We start from the raw sequence: 20435 nt of genomic DNA, 5'->3' as shown, positions 1-20435 counted from the left end.
ATTGTTTATATTTTTTATGACTTAGCTGGAAATGTTGAAGCAACAGAATTCCAAGTACCAAGATCATCTCAATGTATCCAAGGAACAGCTTGGCTCTGAAGGCCAGAGGATCACAAGTCTGTGTCAGGAAAAGTGAGTATACCATTCATTTTTAGTTTGGGGTGAAAGTAGTCCATCTCAAATGGCATTGTAGAGTTTCATTAGTGGGGGTTTGCTTGAGATATGCAACAAGCTTGTACACAGACTTAGGCTATCTAAGATACACTAGCAATTCATGAACTATTTGTTATATTTCTGTGTTTAGTGAAGCACTTAAAGAGGCAAATTCCATGAAGTCCCAGTCCCTGGAATCTCTACATGTGGAGAACAACAGGTTGACTCTGGAGCTTGACAGCAACAGCAAGGTTAATATCTTTCCTACCTGACTTTCTACACATCATAGAACATTTTGCATTTGCATTTATTGTTCATGTTCATTTACAGGGAGTGAACAAATGAACTTCTATGTGTTTGTTTTTTCTAGCTGGAGGCTGAGTGTTCAAAACTAAAAAAAGAGTTTGAGGTGCTGAAACAAAGGTAAGTGTACAAGTAGTAATTTTGTGATGCTGGTTGTGGCAGTAACTTTTAAATTCCAGATCCATCAAAATGGTAAGTCTTTAAATAGTCTGTTGTGGTCCCATTAAAAGGATAATAGCTGTAAACCAATGATTTCTTTCACCAGCCTGACTGGCTGGATCATACTAATATGTATGTGCTGTTATAAGTGTTAACATTGTTGTGTTTTGCCCTCAAAGCCTACCAAACAATGCCTTCAGGTATCCCATGACTTTTAATGTTACATCACACGTCATAATCATTGTAAGGCAGAGCCTAATAACGGTGATACATTTCCTTTGCGACAATCGTCATCCATTGGTCTTATATCAAAAGATAATGCCACACGCATGCGTTTTTTGTTGTTTTGTGGTTATTTAATGGTGGGTGACATTCTGTCACATTACTTCAACTCGTTGGAGCCATTTTGTGCCAATTTTCATTAATCATTCCACCTAGCATGTACAGTAGGTAATTTTTCCCATAGTGCTCTGACTCATAGAGATGTCCTCCCATGCCAACACTCCCTATTCGCTAGTTCTTTTTGTGTACTTTATTTTCCTAAACGCCCACCATACCATGCCAGCAAGTGCTGCCTGACATGCAATGTAACACGCATACACGATAATTGGCAACATTAATAAAAAGAATGGGAATACCATAATAACCCTATGGTGAAACGTTGCTGCTGCTGGGGGACCAGCAACAGTGATTCTAGGTATCCAGAGCGGTTGGAGGGGGTATTTTCATCCCTTTCCCCAAGCTCAAAACTGCACTGACAAATGCAGGTTGTGCTGTTAAACACACACAGCTTAATGTCAGTGAAATTACACAGCTCACCCGCCCAGGTGATGACAATAATATTATAATTAAATGAATTGTAATAAAGGTACAAATCATATAAAACAAACGTTAAAATGTTCAATGGTACTGATGTGTTGACATGGTTACATTGTTGGCATGGTGCATAGTGAACCACTCTTTATTAGATGTATGAGCATGTTTAAAAACACATGTAAGCCGTTTGTATTTTGATAGCTGTTGTGTATTTGTGATGGAGACAGTCAGTGGCTTTCAAAAGGAGTATTGGAATCTGGTTCGAGTTAAACACACATAATGACGGAGCAGTTAGTACCATACCGCTCGTTTACATGTTTATTCATTTGTTTGTCTATTTACGAACTGTTACTACCTGTATTTGTCGTCTTACTTACTGTGCGGTACGTAGTTGATTGATATTAGATGCTGTAGATCCATCTTTCTTTGGTAGTGATAAACGTTTGACTGTATTTTATTTATGTTTATTGTGTAGTTTATTCGTTTTTTCCAGTGCATACTGCAGGTTTTGTTAACAGGATGTGGAAGAGATTTTTTTATCTCTGTCTCCAAAAATTAGCAATAATTTTATGTGGAAAAACCATGATAATCAAATGCAAATCAATGTGCGAGCTGTCAAACTATAATATTTGTCAACTAACAATATTTCTCAGAATATGGGAGTGGCGGGCACAAATGGTCTATTAGCACTATACATAGATAAATTGGGGCTAAGTCTAAGTTCAAAGATTCTGATTAAATGGTACAGATTTTCTTCCCCTGCTTGGGAGCTCCTCTTCAGTGTGATTGTAAACGTCTGCCATTTACTCATGTGTTTTGCATTTAATAGTGAGAGCTCTTTGAAAAAGAAGTTGGACAAGGAGCAGCAGTCAACACATAAAAAGAGTGCCTTAATATCAGAGAAGAACCAGGAGTTGGAGACTCTAACAAATGAGGTGAGACTTGGATACGCACTCTGTTATTAGGCTACTGATTCCTTACAGCGTTTCAGAATCACTCCTTCAGCAGGCGTAACAGATCATATAAGCCAGAGGTGTTGTCACCATTGACCTGCTTTGTTTTTCTTCATGTGCAGCTGTCTGTATTGCGTGAAGACAGTGCCACAGTTAAGACACTGCAGTGTGCTATTCAAGCCTTAGAGAAGGACAAGGCCCGTCTCAGAGAACAAGTTCACAGCCTGGAGAAAAACCTGGCTGCAAGATCAGATGCCATCAGTAAACCCACAGGTAACACTTTTTAACTCAGGCCTACAAAAAATTGTTCTTCTGCACCTTATGCAATGATGATAACTAAGAATGTTTGCTGTCTTAGTTTGCTAATAAATCAACTATTATGCTATTTGAGGGTTCATGGTAATCTTTAAATGTACTGAATGTTGATTCTTCTAGGTGATGCAGTCTTGGACCAGTTGAGGGAAGATAAGGACACTGCAGAGAGTCAGGTATCCATAATGATAATGACTATTGACTAAATCATAATCCTGTCCTACATGTAGGTGCAGACCAAATGTGTATGATATAGTTTATAAAGTTAATTTGTCATATAGATCTTCATGTGAAAAATGCTTCTCTACCTTTGCCCATAAGATTTCCCATGTCATGATATATCAATCTCACTTAGTATATTTTAAAGATATAATATCCATATTTTGGGTAGCGGTATGGGGTTTATTTTTTTCAGTGTTGTGGCATTGGACCATTTACAGAAATATTCTACCGGTACATGTCTGCCATGTAGTGTCTTAATTACATTTGAAGTCACTGTTGATCTTCAGATTAAGAGACAAAAATGAGTATGTGTAATCCACTGTTATTGCAGAGGTAAAATGAGATTTTTAAAGATGAAAAGTTTGCCTACACAACGTTACCGCTTCCCTCATTTTATTTCAGTAATAATTTATTGGACATGTCAATTGAATTGGGTGCTATTATGATAGGCTATCTGAAGCTCTTCATTGACTTCTTTAATACCTCCAATATTTTCTGTTAGTGATGGCTTGCTCTGCTATGCTGTCTGCCATCTAATTCAAATCTCAATTTTCTCTTTTCCCCCTCCTTTTTTAATTCCTTAAATCCCCTTTTCCCCTCTTCCTCCCCTGTCTCTGATGTTAGTACCACCATCAGGCAGCGGTTTGTTACTGTTTTTCATCAGCTTCACTTGTGCATGTTTGTGTGTCTGTTTATATCACAGTGGCTCTAGTTAGGCACTCTCACATTCTGAAAATGATGTGTTCAGATTTCTTATATTATTTCTTGGTGGGTAAAACCACTTACTGTCTTTAAGGCGCTACCGTGGGCGTCGGAAGCGAAACATTATGTCAAATAATAATGGTCAAAATGTACCATATAATGGCTCAGACGCCCATGAGCTCTAGCCTGGTATCCAGCCTGCTTCGCTACGTTCGGCGGACTTTTTTCTCTCTTCGCTTCTCAGTCTGGAGAGCACCCTATTGACTCGTTTTGCAGAACTACACTGGAACTACATATGTTACGTTGGGCAACGTCGTTGCTGATTGGATGTTGTTCAAACGAATGACGAATCACAACGATCACACTGTTTTTTTTTGTCCCGCCCCGCACCACAGACCAATCAGAAGCCACGGTTCGATTCCTACCTTATGCCATGTCCCGCCTCCCTTGGAGATTTCCAGACTGAGAAGCGAAGAGAGAAAAAAAAGTCAGCCGAACGTAGCGAAGCAGGCTGGATCCCAGGCTACATGAGCTCTGCAATATGTAGCTTTAAAATGTATGACGTGTGAGATTGTTGAGGCATTAAAGGTTGAGACACTCAATCTGTCGGGGATCAATATTACACACAAAACTCACGGTGATGATGTATAGTTTTGCCTTATAGGGACCATACACTGTACGATTTTGGCCGTCTTAGTGATGTCTCAGACGTAGTAGTAGTTCATTTCACAGGGTCATGGATGGCCATCTACAAGCTGATGCTTGATAGATATTTATATGTGATGCAATGAATGAGTAAGATGACCAAAATTGTACAGTGTGCAAACACCTTTAGGGGTTTGGTTTTATTTAATATTTCAGATACTGTATGTCTAGGCACTGTTGTGGTTTTCATTGTCCTTGTAATAGGATAGGTTGCTGATTGGTTAACAACCAATTTATACGCAACATAATAAGCTGGGTTTACAGCATTGGACAATCTATTCTATATTTAACCCATTAAGACCTGAGGCCGATTCTACAAATGTTTTCTAAATCCGAACAGTTTTCTGAAAAACATATGTTTCTATATCAGTGGTATATTTGGCCGCCAACCCCATCTCAAAATATGTTGTTCCAGGGACCCCCCAGAAGCAAATATTTGAGTTACAAATGTTCGCTTTAAAAGAACATTTATTCAAAGATTTGCACACTTTCACAATTTTTCAAAAATAGCAGATCTACAAGCTCGTAGCGCGGCACAGAGTGCCGCGCTACTCTGTGCCGCGCTACGAGCTTGTAGATCTGCTATTTTTGAATAGCCTAAGAAATCTTAAAATGACACAGATGTGTTCTCGGTCTGAAAGGGTTAAAAAAAATGGAGAGAAAGGAGTAAAGTTTCTCAAAAGTGAAAGTTCTTTCTTTAAAAGGCAATTACTCTACAGCTGCAGTTATCTTTTTGTCATTTGCAGGTTGAATTCTTGAATACTGTCATCGTTGACCTACAGCGGAAGAATGAAGAACTCAAGGGCAAGCTTGAGACGTTGGCGGCGGCTCCTCTGAACGGGAATAATGGCAACGAGCTGGATAACTATGACGGGTGAGCCTAGAGTCCTACATCCAATAATGAACTTATTTCAAACTTCCCCTAAAATAATTTGACATTAGGCGCCCAGGTGGCGCAGGGTGTAAGGTTCCTGCCCATCAAGGTGGAGACGAGGGATTTGAATCCTCTGGTGCCTCTGATTTGGCCAAGGCATCCATATGCACAAAATTGGGCTTAGGACCTGTTAAGTGGGGTGTGGAACTAGGAGGTAGGATAGGGTACAGTAGGATGTACTGTACCTCTGCATGTGTTACATTACATTGTCCTGGTGAAACTGCTCCCTGTTATGTGAAAAGAAGTGTCGCTGAGGTCACGTGTAACGGTCCGGGGGAGAGACGTGATTGTCGATGCTCTCCCTTGGCCCAACTGTAGGAGTTGGCAATGACAAGTGATTAGTGACTAGAATACATGGGGAATCAGATAAGCAGTGACAAGGGACTAGAACAGTGTTTCCCAAACAATGGGTTGAGATTTATATATGGGTCACAGACCCACTTTTATGGGTCACAGGTAAATACCCCCCTTTTTTTTCAAATATATATTTATTTCAAAAGCTATTCATAAACATTTGGACTGCAACATATGGGGAATCAGGTATTGGCGACTAAATTGGGGGGGGGGGGGGAGATGGTCAAGTGGGAATTGTCAAACACAATTAAATAAACAGACATTTTGGTAGTATTACATGAAATGGCAATACTTTCATTGATACTGTATTTACAGCACTTTGTAGTTTTACTGAGAGTCGCATCAACAACTTCTATTTGCAGTTCAAACAAGGAGCCAATCAAGAAGAAACAACCGCCGAGGGTGTTCTGTGACATCTGCGACTGCTGGGACCTCCACGATACCGAGGACTGCCCCACACAGATGCAGATGCTAGAGCCAGTGCCACACACCACGTACCATGGCAGTAAAGGTGACGAACGACCATACTGCGATATCTGTGAGGCCTTTGGCCATTGGACCGATTCCTGTAATGACGACCAGACCTTCTGAAACCTTCCCAGGAACATTGTTGGCACAATCAAGATATTTGCACATTAGAATATATGTGGTGCCCATGGGCGTGTTGGTAACGTGTGCGTCTGTGTGCTTGTTTTTGCCAAGCATCTTTAATGTCCAAGCCAGCCCTTAAGCGCTCTTATGGGAGAACTGTCTCCTTGAAGTCAGTCCCCAAACATTTACATAGTGCAGATAATTCAAATATAAATGTATTGTAATTAAATGGGTGACTTTGGTTTTTATGGGGAGGGCATGGGAAATGGTTTGTGTTGCTATGTTCAGTAGTGTGGGTGAGAAGATACTTTAGTTAAAGAAAGGTCTCCCACACATCTGTTAACTTATCAGTATCCCAACATTGTTTGCACATGTCAAGGGGTGACGGATGTAATGTAATATCATAAAAGGTGTTTATTTGAAACTGTAAATGACTTGATTATTAAAAAGGTGTCTGTTTGCGCAACCAATTAAATAAAGTTTTTATTTATATTCCACAAATGCTAATATTACCATTTTGCTAACATAACATTGGGGTTGAATATTTAAACCTTTATGTTTTCGTAAATTAATGCCCTACTTCGTAGAGTGTTACGCAAAAGTAGCTCAACGCATTGTGTTGTAGATCTGCTATTTTGAAAAAAGTGTTTAAAGTGGGTTTTATAAATATTTAACCAATGAAAGGTATTACTAAATAACTACATTGGATCTATTTGAACACAGGTTATTTTTTCTATATCCTGAAAAGTAACGGTTTTGGACCTACAGGTTTCCACCTGACAGTGACAATATACATCCATGGAATGGACCCTTCGCTAAACCCCACCCCAAAAGCGATTGTCCAATGCCAGCTTAGCAACCGTTGTCAGCCTGGCATAGGTCTGGCAAACTTTCGTCACCTGCCATAGCTGTCAATGTTATTTCGCCCGCACACACACATTCATTTGCAACATAATAGCAAGAATACCACGATAACGCAATGGTGACTATATGAACCAGCAACAGATTCCACGTACCCAAAACCGTTGGAGGGTTCTTTTCCCAAGCTGAAATCTGCACTTAAACTGCATGGCTGGCTGTGTTGTTGAACACATACACAGCGTAACGTCAGGAAAGTTAAGTTACACGACTCACTCGCCCAGGTGGTGTCTATAATACTAATCACCGTAATCGTAACAAAATTCAGAATCACAGCGCTGCCTGTTTCGGATTCCGCACGTGAAAGTACATTCATTTGTTCGTCTATTTATTAACTGCTACTGTAGTCTGAAATGAATGAAAACTCCTGTTACAGTCATGGATCAACTTAAACCTGGTGTTTGCACTTTGTCTATTTACGGTCCGTACATCTATATAAACGTTCAAATTTCAAATATAAAGTGCTTACCTTATGGCCACGGATGTTACAATTATGCACGGGACTCTCAAAAGTACCCGTATATTCTGTATTGTTCAATAAAAAGCATTTTAATCCGATCGGTGGCCATTTTCTCATGGAGTTATAATGTATCAGAGTGCAATACACTTACCAACCGATAGGGTCACGCAGTTGATAGCACATGGAGAAAATGGCCACCGATCAGATTAAAATGCTTTTTATTGAACTATACGGATGATACGGTTACTTTTGAGAGCCCGTACATAAATGTAACATCCGTGGCCATGGGATAAACACTTTATATTTGAAATATGAACGTTTCTGTAGATGTACGGGCCGGGCCGTAAATGGAGAAAGTGCAAACACCAGGTTGAAGTTTATCCATGATGGTCGAGACAGACGACCGTCGTGTATCCATGGCTATTACTCCCTCTAACATTTCCCGTGTTTTTAGCTTATTGAAATAATGTCATGCACATTTTTCCAGTCAATAGCATACTGCAGGCCTTGTTGACTAGATTTAGAAGAGAATTTGAAGCTCTTGCTGCTGAAATGATCGATTATTTTAAAGGGGAAAAGCCGTCATTTAACATGCAAGTCAATGGGTGAGAAGCAGATTGTGCCAGGCCTGGGTGTGACTAACTCGCACCACCAGTCACAGAGTGGAGTGGGTGGGGCTTAGCGAAGGGTCCATTGGACACACAATGAAAAAAGGAGAAAATGAACAGATCATTGTGTGAATTTTGTTTTATGTAACAAATAAAATAAAGAATCCCCCTCAGGAAAAACTAAAACATATACATGTATGCAATCTTCATACTGTTACAACTGACCAGTGGCGGACAGTAACTAAGTATATTTACTTTGAGTACTGCACTTAAGTAAACATTTTTGGAGGGTTTTTTTGTTTAGATTTTGTTTTGCAAGCTCATGACTTTCTCTCCGCTACATTTCAAATTATTGTACTTTTGACTCCCACTTCATTTCTAGGAAGGGACTGAAGGGATGAAAATAGCCAATCTACAAGCTCACAAAGTGCATTGTGAGCTTTTAGATCAGCTATTTTATTTTTCTTATTTCTTTTGTTGTATCTTTTGTTTAGGGTGGGGGGGGGGATGTTTATGTATTTTAGAATTTGTAGTTTTGAATACTTGAGTATTTGCTTGAATATACTGTACTTTGTCCACCACTGCAACTGGCTCAGGTTTGTAACAAAAGGGGAGACATGCAAAGGCACAAAATGTGCCCTACCAACAAGTTATTGTGTCCCTCGTTACTTCCTGGGTAAATCTTAATTTATACTCCCCGTTGCACAATTGTGTCACTTGCCGTAAAGCAGTGGTTTTTGAAAATATTAGACATTTTAATTAAAATAAAACATTTCAAATAGCAGATCTACAAGTTCAAAACGCATCGTATTGTATAGCATTGTGAGCTTGTAGATTGGCTATTTTCAAATAGCCAATGTACAGTATGTAGGGTTAAAGTGGTTTAAACAGATTTTGATCCTATATTAACACATTTTTCTTTGGACCCGACTTTGAGAACCACTGCCATTAAGGACAGATTTTTAATCTAATAATGCGTTCATGCGTAAAATCGGTTCTTTTCGTGTACGGGGCATAAAATAGGCTTCAGGAGATGAAAGGGGCAGGAATGACAAATTTTGGAATACAGCTTTGGGAAGGTAGGCAAGTGCATACAGAATTTAGGGCTCAAAATCTTGAATTCAAGGTGAGCTTCTTTGATCTCTAAAACAATAGGGCATAAATTGACCCCCCCCAAGTCTATCTTTAATCTGGCCTGAATGACGTTGTCTCACAGTCCTGGCTGTATGTTGAAGTGTCCCTGAGCATGACACTCAAGACTCAACCCCTAACAAAAACATGAAAGCCTCTTTTTTTAACAAATACAATTACATTTTGTCCAATCTGTATGGTAGAGTATGTTAATACAATATAACTTACACAATTGTGGTGGTTGTATTTTGTCTCCCTGCTCTTCTATTGAGACGTTTAGATCGAGTCAAAGGTCATGTCTCACCTAGACACAGGATCTGACACGAATTCTGACCTGATGGTCAAGATTCAATTTATCCCCCGGGGCAAGCAGGCCGGCTCACCTATCTCAATGGTAAAAATGTCAGCACTTAAGCAGGAAACCAGGTTCTAATCTGGGGTAGAGGAGGAAAGTTACTTATTGCTGCTTTAAGTAGTAATACTGGAAGAGCACATTATTGTGGCAAAAGTAGTTGATGGGCTTCAGATGCTGACTGCCATTTCTCAAGCTGCACCGTGAACTCCACACTTAACGTTTCATGTTGGATGGGAGCTGCAGAGTCCTCTATGCGGACATCAGCCTCACTTTCCTTTAGTCCTTTGCCTTTACCTATACAGGAAAATGAGTTGTTTCAACTGAGAAACATTGTATGAGGAAATATCAAAGGATAAGGTACAGTACAAGCCTTTTATATGTACCCTCCATTTCTGCTTTGACAAAGTTTGAAATTCTAACTAATAACACTTATTTTTATTATTATAAAATGCCAATTAAATAAACTATTGGTTATCAATAATGGATTGGATAAGCTGGCTCTATAACAATGCCAGTGCCATGGAGCGACATCACCCATTCTATAATGCAATATTTAATAGCCTTACCTATAGTATATTGCAAGGAAATCAAATGAATGAATGTGAATGGAAATGCCACTGCCGTACCACTGCCATTACAATAAATTCACTGAATGTATTTTAAAATCTGAGAGTGTATTTCATTAGAATTCCCTGATCTTTGATGTCAACAGCCAAGAGAAAGTCTTGGCCAATGCTGGACAATAACTAAGTACACAGAGTACTGTACTTAAGTAAATATTTTGAGTATCTGTACTTGAGTATTTGTATGTGTGGATACTTATGACTTTCACTCCACTACATTTTAAAGACTAATATTGCATTTTTGAAATGTATTGGAATTTTGGGGGGAAATGTCTAAATTTCAGTACAGCAATGCATTGATATTAAAGAAAAAGTACTTTGTAATTTGTACGTTTGAATAGCATTTTTAAAAGCATGTAATTTTGAATACATGTGTATTTTCAAAGGCAAACTCTGGTACTATTTGACCAGGAGTATCTATACTTTGACTCAAGTACTGGAGTTGAGTACTTTGTCCACCACTGGTCTTGGTCATGGTTGTGTACAAGTTCTACTTTAAAAAGCAAGATAATCTGATAAATCAAATGTCCTTATTGTGTTCTATACACAAACAAGAATTTAAAAGCTATCTCTGATTCCAGAAAGTTCCAAGTTTGAGTGATTGTTTTGACTAGAAATACAAGATGTCTTTGTTCCTCTAAGATTAACTTAAAGTAAAGAAAAATGAATCGTTTTGTGACAGGTCCCAAACTGATGAGATTGGATGGTGATGAATACAAATTTGGAGATGTCTTATGATGTGAACTTGTGCTCTGAGCGCATGCATAAAGGAGCCTGGGTTTATTTATGCTCACCTTTGGGAACTGGTGTATTCTTCTGTCCAACGGTGCTGTCTCTGCCTGACTTGGATTTCTTGTCCTTCTTTTTGTCATCTTTGATTCTCTTTGCTGAATCCTAAAAGGACATAGCGTTGGGAAATTTAAATCAACTTGTCTTGGCTTTTTTTCTTTTTTTACTAGCTTTATATCTAGACCTTTTATAATTGTAATAATTAAAAAATGACAAAGTGACATGTTTTGGCATTGTACTCCAAATTTACAGTATGTGTACACATTAACAGTGTTCCACCTACCTTTTCCACTGGTTCCACAGCCCTCATGCTGGGCTCTGTGACCAGGACACCAAGGTCACCCACAATGCCAACTTTCTGACTTTGTTTGACCAGGTCCTGGAGAGGGACATGGACAGACCTGAGGACTGTTCTGATGGGGGCATCCTGGACCATGTCAATTACACACTTCTTCTTTCTGTCTTTGGAGCTGGCTTTGACTGGAGCCTGGGCACAATTTCAAAATCATCTGATAAAATAACTTGAAGCTGATCCTTTCATCCTGATTGTGATCTACTTGTACCGTACCTGTATTAAACCTTTTAAAACACTATTTTATTATCTTGCCTGCTAGAGCTTGTATTATTGGCCTGTTTTGTAGCTACTATTTTGGATGTTATTTGTAGCACACTTTGGCAGAGTCTGCCACACTAACATGATAGATGATACAGTATGTGACAAATAAAGTAAAAACTGTACAACATCTCTATGGTCGGAACAGCAATATCACTCTACCCCCACAGTGGAACGTTTTGCCAGGTCATTTGGTGTCCTTCTCCCACATACAGCCACCAATATCGCACTGCCCAGGGCCCACCACATCTCATCATATCTCCATGTGCAGTTCTTTGGTCAAACGACACTCAAGTCTTTGGGAGCATTTCGCTAGGAGTTCACACTGATATTTGCTATCCAGAAAACGACATTCATATGCTTTGCATGATTATTGAAAAGCACCCTATTAAAGGGGAGTAGCTATATTTTCAGATGTCTTTTAGATGTGCCCATTCATGTGTTTCAATCTTCAGTGTTCTTTTTAGGGTCAAATACCACTTTAGCTGTATTGATGGCCCCTACAAATGTAATACCAGCTATGCATGTAGCATAGCTGGATGCTATGCTAGTGATAATATAACAGTATAATAACCTCACTTCTTTCCCTTTTGTTGCTTTCTTGTCTTTCTGGCTTTGGGTGGGTTTGGTCAATGGGACTTCTAAAGAAGGTGCAGGCCATGAAAGGACCTAAAATGTGAAAGATTAACATAATCATATAACAGTATATCATTCCATGCCATATGAATGTTATCACAGCTCAAACCTAATATGCTGTACCTTTTCCTCCTCTATCCTAAGCCAAATTCCTTCATTTAGGAATCTCTTCAAGGAACCAAGATCACCCACAATGAAAGAACGTGCATGGAGGAAGTCCATGCACTCTGCCCACGTAAGCTTTGATGTACTATGTCTCAACACTATATGAAATAGAACCAGAGGAGGCCATTGAGAGTGGGGAAATACAGAATGTATACAAATAAATAACACAAGCAAACAAATGTCATGAATGTTATGCAACATTGTAGCCTAATCTGCTCTAACCAAGTTAGAGCAGATTAGGCTACAATGTTGCATAATGGTCAGTCTACTGTCTGTCTAGCCATAAGTGTACAGAAAATGGACAGTCTATAACAGAAAACTCACCCTGAATCACAATGCTACAATAAGGATACATTAACCAAATTATCTCAAAATACAATAATTTCTCTTCTCTTTTAGCACGCTATTAACTAAAAAGCAGCAAATATTGAGTGTAACTTGCCCATCTCTCAGCATTCATCTATAAGCTTATTACTATTATTATTATTTTCCTTCCTGGTATCAATGTTACTGGGTGTTTCATGCAATATAAGGTCTTACATTAACACAATAAAAATAAAAAGCTGCTAAATTAGATGGCCTCTGAAGAGTGCAGCATAAATAAAAATAAATAATTACCAGGCGGTGTATCATGCGTAATTCCTCTAGATTCCATATTCAACGCTGGATTGTTAGTATTTGACATTTGTTCATAATTCTTGCTTGATTTTTGGTAAATATCAGTGACATCAACTTCCTTTGTATGCGATATGGTTGCAACCTTGTCAAATAATGATTCAGAGTCACATTTGCCTGGCTATAGGAAAAAGATGATCACAAGAAGAAAAAAATATAGCAAAGGTTAGGATAACTCATACAAATAACATTTTAATTTCCATCTAATCGTTAATATTTTATGTGACTCAAGACATTTATTCTCTCTTTGATCTCCCCACTTTCCGCTATATGCTTTGACTTTCCACATCAACAAAATCAAGTTGAACATTGTCCCACAATGTTAACTATCAATATAAGGGAACCCCTGTCATCACAAAATACAATACAAAAGCACTTAAATAGTTCAAGGCAAATGTGGGAAGGGTTACCGTGTCAGAAGATGGTTGGTCACTCAGGAACTCGTATGTAACAAAATAGCTGTAAGAGATGGCAGGGTATTCTGGGGTGTTCTCATCCACAGATAAATGAGGATCTGAGATTCCTCTGATCCTACCCACTCTTACTGTAGCTACAGCCTGGTCCACGATGAACTCTGTTAAAAGAGAGTGACCATGATGTATGTTTAAAGGTAAAATACATGGCCTAACTGTTGAATCCTGCCCCACCTTAGTTTTAACTGAATTTATAAATTAATTGATGTATATGTTACAGGGGAAATGGCATTCCAGGGAAATTGAAAGGGGTACGCTTGTTTTCATGCCCCTCATGCAATTCTGTAGAATCAACGCTAGAGGGCAATGCAAGCCAGACATGAGCCCCACACCACACACGCACGCATGCACAAACCAGCACGCACACACACGCATGCGCACACGCGCGCGTGTACACACACATACACACACACACACACACACACACACACACACACACACACACACACACACACACACACACACACTCCAGGGGGCGGGCCTGGCGGGCTATGTTAGTGCAGTGAGTGGCACTTGGGGCAAACGCAGTCCCCACACAACATCATTTACGATTCTGTGCCTATCGGTACATAACTCGGACGGCGCTTAAGTCGACTAGCAGACCATCGGCCGGTCGTCGCGGGCACTCGCGCCCGGAGGCGCTCGGGCGCGACTCCTCGGCCTCAAGGTCTGCTAAGTCGGAGCGCCTTCCGTCATGGTCCAAAACTATACTTTATCAGCGAAAAAAAAGTAGTCCGCGGTTGTTTGAAAAAGTAATGTCCCAAGCTGGAGTCAAACCCCGGCTCCCAGTGGTAGTGGGTGGGGAGTCCAATGATTATCGAAGTGCGCCACTGAGGCTTGTACTAGTGGTGCAAAGTAACAAAGTAGATTTACTCAAGTACAATTTTGAGGTATTCGTACTTTACTTGAGTATTTCTCTCATATTATCCATTTTATTTTCAGCGTTCCCCTAGCGTAGCTTCCTGGTTAGTATGCTGTTGTGGTCGTCGTCCTCGCATCAAAGCCCCGCCTCGCAGCACCGCCCCGTGCCTATAAAACAAGCGCTCCCCTGTCAATTTCCCTGGAATGCCATTTTCCCTGTGACATATAGATTGATCAGTCAAAGAGGAGTGATATTCTCTGGTTTAGTTGAAAATGATCATTTTAGTGTAGCCTTTCTTTGTGCTTGTGACAAAGCTATGAGGAAATGAAAATAGCTGTGGTAAAAAAGAGAGAGACAAAGGGTCTTGGCTCAACCAGTTAGTATGTGAATACAAAATATGGGACTTATCACTGATATCACTGAACAGTTCTAGTTTAATCTATACTATTATTTTATACTCAGAACATGTAATAAACATGCAATGCTGATTGGTCTTACTTCTCATTTTGGCAAGGCCTTTGAAATTATGCCGGTCTTCTGGGGTGATCAGTGAAGCATCAAGGTAAAAAAGTGATGAGAGACTGTCCACGATGAAGCCTGGGTAGGAAGGTGTCAGGGTAAGAGGGTTCCCTTCAAGCACCAGTGTCCTGAGGCATGGTAGGGTAGTTAAGGCATCCACCAGGGCTTGCTGTACCTGAAACTCGCACCAACTCAGGTCCAGTGATACTAGCTTTGGCCTGAAATTGATATAGAAACTTATTGAAATTCGTTGATAGAGGTGAATAAACACGTTTGGAGAGAGCATGACCACCTTGTTATTGTACAACTGTATCTTACACATCTGTAAACATCTGAGTATGGGTTAAATATTTTAAACAGTTCCACAGGAATAAATTGAAATTGTAATTGTTATTTTCTCCACTTTCGTGCAATAGTTAACCTTCCTCTAACCACAATCAGTGGCAGGGAGGAGACACTGGGGTTCACGCTGGTCCAGAGACAGAAGCCAGGCATATCCATCGCGATCACCAACCTTGACTGTGCAGATTACATTGCCCTGGTCTCGGACACTGCAGAGAAAGGAAGGAAACTGGAGTGCAGCAAGATCGGCCTCAAGTTCAATGTCAAGAAACCAAAAGTAATGGCTTTGAACAAGGAGGACAAACCATTGCTTCTGCCAGCGGGATGGTGCTCGAGGTAGTCGAGGATTTCAAATATCTCAGTGCCTGGACTGCCTCTTGGGTCTTGGACAAGGTCAGGGAGAGAAGAATGAGGCTTGCTGGTCACTGTGTGTGGCACCCAGAACTGGTGGCGAGCGTACTGACGCTGTGGGAGCCAACATAGGCACAGCTAGGAGCAGAATGAGGTGCACCACCTACGTAGACACATTAGCGGAGCTAGCAACACTCCAGGGGGGGGGTCCCCAGATGACAGTGAAGTGACAATTTAAGGACTTTTAAGACCTTTTTAATGCCTAAATGAATATAAAAAGACCATTACTGCATCAAAAGTCATCAAGTCATCAACAAACTATACAATAAAAAATTGTCCAACATTGGCCAAATTGTCAAATAATATAAGAAAGAGGCAAAAATGTTGCCGATCTACAAGCTCGGGTATTTTCACAATATTTATCTGTGGAATAGAGTCACACAAAATTGAATGCGTCAACTCATACAATTCCAAGTGCTTGTCAAGGGTGGGGGGTCCTCAGTTCTAGTATGATTATTTTGGAGGCTCAGGCCACTGAGCGAGACACTATCGCATCGTATCGCATCATCGCAACCTTCCTCCAGTGTTCGCTGCACCCCCTCTTATTTCAGTTACTGGGAACACTGACATTTAACCCAAAAGCCATAAATCATTAATGTCTTCAACGAGTGGCCTGAGTATTCTAGTGAATATACAAAGAACAGACATTGAAAATGTGTTTCTAAATGAAAATGTATTGTAAAGACCATAATCTGTACATATTATGCACAAAGCATCAACATGAACAGTCCTGGCAGGCATGGGGTTTGTGGCATATATGGCTGGTTTTACTGTCTCTATAGTGCCATAGAGCTTGCACCTCTTCCTTTTCTGTCCTTGTTGGGGAGAGGAGCGACTGGGGGCTGCACACTCCTCACAGGGATGGTGGTGGTGCCATTGAATTAGAGCAGTTACCAAAACTTGCCCAAGCTCTGCCAGGAAGAGTCTCCTCTTGAAGTGATTCTTCTGATTCCAGGCTACTGTAGGTTGATTGCCGGCCTGTACACAGCAGTGGCTCAGGTGGTTGAGTGGCTGTCTTGGAATCGGAAGGATCCTGGTTCAATACCAGTCTCCTCCTGGCTGCATGAAAGTGTTGTTGAGCAAGAACTGCTCCTGATGAGCAGGTGACTTGCATGGTTTCCTCCACCGTTGGGGAGTGAATGAAATGCGCAGTGTAAAGCACTTTGGAGAAGGAAATCCACCATTGAAAATGTATATGTGTTGTGTAGACACAACCAGGATGTTGTAGAATGTCACCACCACAGGCCTACAGACTGCCATTCACTTGCAGGTGTATGTACTAGTAAGCTGCAATAAATAAACAATAAATAAGAGATTGGAAATCTTTTTCTATTTCAACTGTCTTACGCAAACTGGCTTTCTGTCCTCTGACACAGGACATACAGAGTGTGTGTGTGTGTGTGTGTGTGTGTGTGTGTGTGTGTGTGTGTGTGTGTGTGTGCGTGCGCGTGTGCGTGTGCGTGCGTGCGTGCGTGCGTGCATGTGTGTGTGTGCGTGCATGTGAGTGTGTGTGTGTGTGTGTGTGTGTGTGTGTGTGTGTGTGTTTCAATCTGCTTCAATGGTCTGCTTCAATGGTCTTAACCATTTATTTCGTATAGTGGATTTTTTTTTCGTGAACACCGAAAACATTACACTCAAAATTAAAAGAAAATGGTGATCAGCAATGTCACATGTCTAGTGTGGAGGAAATCATAAAGACTTTAATTTAGGCAATCAGAAGAAACTCAAATAGCAAGACAGTATTACATGTTTAGAAACTGGGTGTCATTGACAAAAAAGCGGAAAAATGACCTCTAATATTTTGTACATTTGAAATTTGTGGCTGCCAACATTGCCGATTCATAGTATGTGTTGTTTTATAGTTGTGAGCAAAAGGCATTGTCCTCTCATGAAGCCTCTACACTAGTTGTATTGTGTTCAAATTCAGCACTAACTGACAACCCCAAGGCAGTTTTACCTAACTTCAGGCCTTAAAAACTTAATTTGCCTTCATGTCTGTGACGACTCACCAGAATGCTCCTGTAAAGTACTGGATATCTTCCTGGGAACCCAGTCTGTTTGAACCAAGCCCCAGATGATGCAATTCAGGACATTGGTGGTGAGTTAGACCTTTAAGACTCGACACCTGGTTGGCATAAAGCTCCAAAACCTTTGAAGGAAAAACAACAACAATAAAGAATAGGATTCTTGCAGATGAATGAGATTAAATGGAATTGATGTACTAAAAACAAACTAAAAAGGACATAATTTGTTACTTTTACACATTAAAATAAGCATCTGTGTCATTTCAGATGTTTGCGTTGGCTATTCAAAAATAGCAGATATACAAGCTTAAAAATAGCAGATATACAAGCTTGTACATCTGCTATTTTTGAACATTATTGAAAAATCTTGTGTGAGAACTACTGATTTAGAAGGCATTTGTAGTGGGTTTAAATTAAACACATGCAGACACACACCATCCACATCACCCAAACACTGTGAACTTGATTTCCGGTGATAGTCATTCTTTCTCCATTTGATTAAGTGGATTATTTTTCACCAACATCATTCAAGTAAACCTTAACAACCTTATGTTGAACTGTGACTCACTCTCAAAGAGCAGGGGAGATGCTCTGCTCGGACTTCAGAGATTTTGTTGGCGCTTAGCACCAATTCCTCTAGGTTAGAGAACTTTAACAGGCCATCATCAATGATGAATACCTGTTAAATACATACAAAGAAACGGACAAGGGTCAAATACAAAGTATCATCCTTTTTGAAAAGGTGGGAAATATGAAGTGAGTTTCAGTGATTTCTAATTTGAGTAGCAGTGATACAATTAAATAAGATCTGAGCATATTCCAGTGTGTGGATTCTTTCACTGTTGTTCGCTTCTGCCCTGCACCTAGCATTTAAATTTAAATTTAAATTAATTTAATAAAAAAATTGGGACGTACATGCTTTTACATAATTAAATAGACCACATCATTAACTGTTGTGTAGATTATCATAAATATGAGTGCCATGCAGATCTTGGCCATAGGGTTAGCCAATTAAGTCCTAAATACGTCAGTGAACAAATAGGGAAAATAACCGATCTACAAGCTCACAGATTGAGCTTGTGAGCTTGTAGATCGTACATTTTTCACCTATAATGACATGACCAAAATAGGCCAGGTTTAGAGTGGTTAACTTGCCAATTTAAAGTGCCAAAATTCTGGGAGAGGAGAGAAAATTGGCATACTCACTCCCTTGTCTATTATGCGTAGGGTACGAAAATAGTTGTAAATTAAGTTGTCATGAAGGCATTCACATCTTTGTACAGACAGCTGTCTCAAGCCGGGAACTTGAGGGCTCCATGATCCTTTATGTTGCCATGGGGAGTGGGGGCAGGTCAGTAAATCAACGAGGGCCTCTTGGCCCTCTTTATCTGCTCCCTCCCGGCCCTCATCTTGCTCTGTGTAGCCCCAGCTCTGCTCTTCAAATAAGCTACTGGTGGCCTTCTGTGAACAAAGCCACACATTTTTACTAATACTAAATTGTATTTCATTCTGGTGAAGAGAAAAGTATGCTACAGTACAATTAACACATTTGCATTGTACTAATAATAATTCTGACCCAATGGATACACATTTTCCACAGAGGCTTGTATCAGTTCTAATCTGGAAAATGTCACAAAATGTAATTGACTCACCCAACTGCCATGTCCACAAGGAAAGTCGTTCAGGCAGAGGCTGTGAAGCTGCTTTTCCAACACAGAAGAGAGCATCTGAGAATCCATATCTGTATCCGAGTTGGACACAGATAGTTCATTCCAACTTGTCCCCTTATCCCACAAATGCAGTCCGAAACACAGTTTACATCTATCTTTTTAATTTAGAAAGTCTTAACAGAGTTGATCAGTCATTCAAAGGACCTCCGTTGGCTGTTTACAATTGGCTTTAGGTTGCCTGGCAACTTCTAGAGAGCAAAAACACCAGGAACATTACACCATTTCCCCCTGCCTTGAGACCAGTCTATTTTGTAGACTAGTTTGGAAAGCAGCAGGAACTTTAACTAAACAAAATCATATCAACTGAGCATCTAGACATGGGCAACCAATTATATTATAAAATAAAATAAAATAAAATAATAATAATCTGACCTGAAAGAAACATTTTGGAGAAAATGTAATAAAAAATATGTTTTAAACCTGAAACAAACTTTAATGGAAAACATGGGTCTTTAGATGTTTTCCCCTTGTACTGAGAGCATGATATCTAGTGTAGGTGTAGCATAATAAATATAATTTCTCTGCCAATTTCCTAATGTTAACATTTTGTGTTGTTACAACTGGTCTGAGTAGGATTTACATAATTAACTTTGGTTAGCAGATTTTGTCATCTGATTAACATCAGATTTGCCATGACAATGATCATTTTGATGATAATGCCACGCATGTCATCTACCGCTAACATGACAAGTCCCATCTTTCTTGGCATATACTGCGAATATGGCCAAATTCATAAGCTCACACATCGGGTGGGCATCGATTCACAAGAACAAATTGCATCATGCATCTCCTTCAAGGTAAGCAGTAGTCAAAATAAAAGGACTTTTATTGTATGTATTTATTATTATGTAATAACATATCTTGACGTCTTGAAGCTGATTCTAGTTTAGCAGGACA

General features: G+C 39.9%; 2 protein-coding genes across 6 annotated transcripts in view; one reads left to right on the top strand and one right to left on the bottom strand.

Annotated features, from left to right (window-relative positions):
• Nucleotides 1-6983, top strand: part of clip1a (CAP-GLY domain containing linker protein 1a) — a 34178-nt gene extending 27195 nt beyond the window's left edge. For 3 of the 5 annotated variants that reach the window (XM_080433041.1, XM_080433042.1, XM_080433043.1), the window contains exons 19-26: nt 26-132; nt 305-404; nt 524-576; nt 2261-2366; nt 2507-2657; nt 2820-2872; nt 5072-5199; nt 5976-6983. In XM_080433041.1, coding sequence (XP_080289167.1) covers nt 26-132; nt 305-404; nt 524-576; nt 2261-2366; nt 2507-2657; nt 2820-2872; nt 5072-5199; nt 5976-6204 — 927 coding nt within the window. In that variant the 3' untranslated portion in view covers nt 6205-6983. The remainder of the gene's footprint in view (nt 1-25; nt 133-304; nt 405-523; nt 577-2260; nt 2367-2506; nt 2658-2819; nt 2873-5071; nt 5200-5975) is intronic. The other 2 variants (XM_080433044.1, XM_080433045.1) reach the window with 2 other exon arrangements.
• Nucleotides 6984-9815: 2832 nt separating this feature from the next.
• LOC308088984 (leucine-rich repeat-containing protein 43-like) lies at nt 9816-19547 on the bottom strand (the record flags this gene model as incomplete). The annotated part of the gene is made up of 9 exons (XM_080433565.1): nt 9816-9970; nt 11094-11193; nt 11372-11575; nt 13588-13751; nt 15011-15249; nt 17794-17933; nt 18377-18487; nt 19015-19269; nt 19461-19547. 9 exons carry the CDS (start codon nt 19545-19547, stop codon nt 9816-9818), a joined length of 1455 nt encoding a protein of 484 aa, XP_080289691.1.
• Between the last annotated feature and the right edge of the window lie 888 nt (nt 19548-20435).

This window comes from Gymnoscopelus braueri (assembly GCF_963280865.1).
Source record: "Gymnoscopelus braueri genome assembly, chromosome: 7".
In the NCBI taxonomy this organism is placed as follows: domain Eukaryota; kingdom Metazoa; phylum Chordata; class Actinopteri; order Myctophiformes; family Myctophidae; genus Gymnoscopelus; species Gymnoscopelus braueri.
The sequence above is the reverse complement of the archived record's forward strand: the minus strand, read 5'-3'. Positions and strand labels throughout refer to the sequence as shown.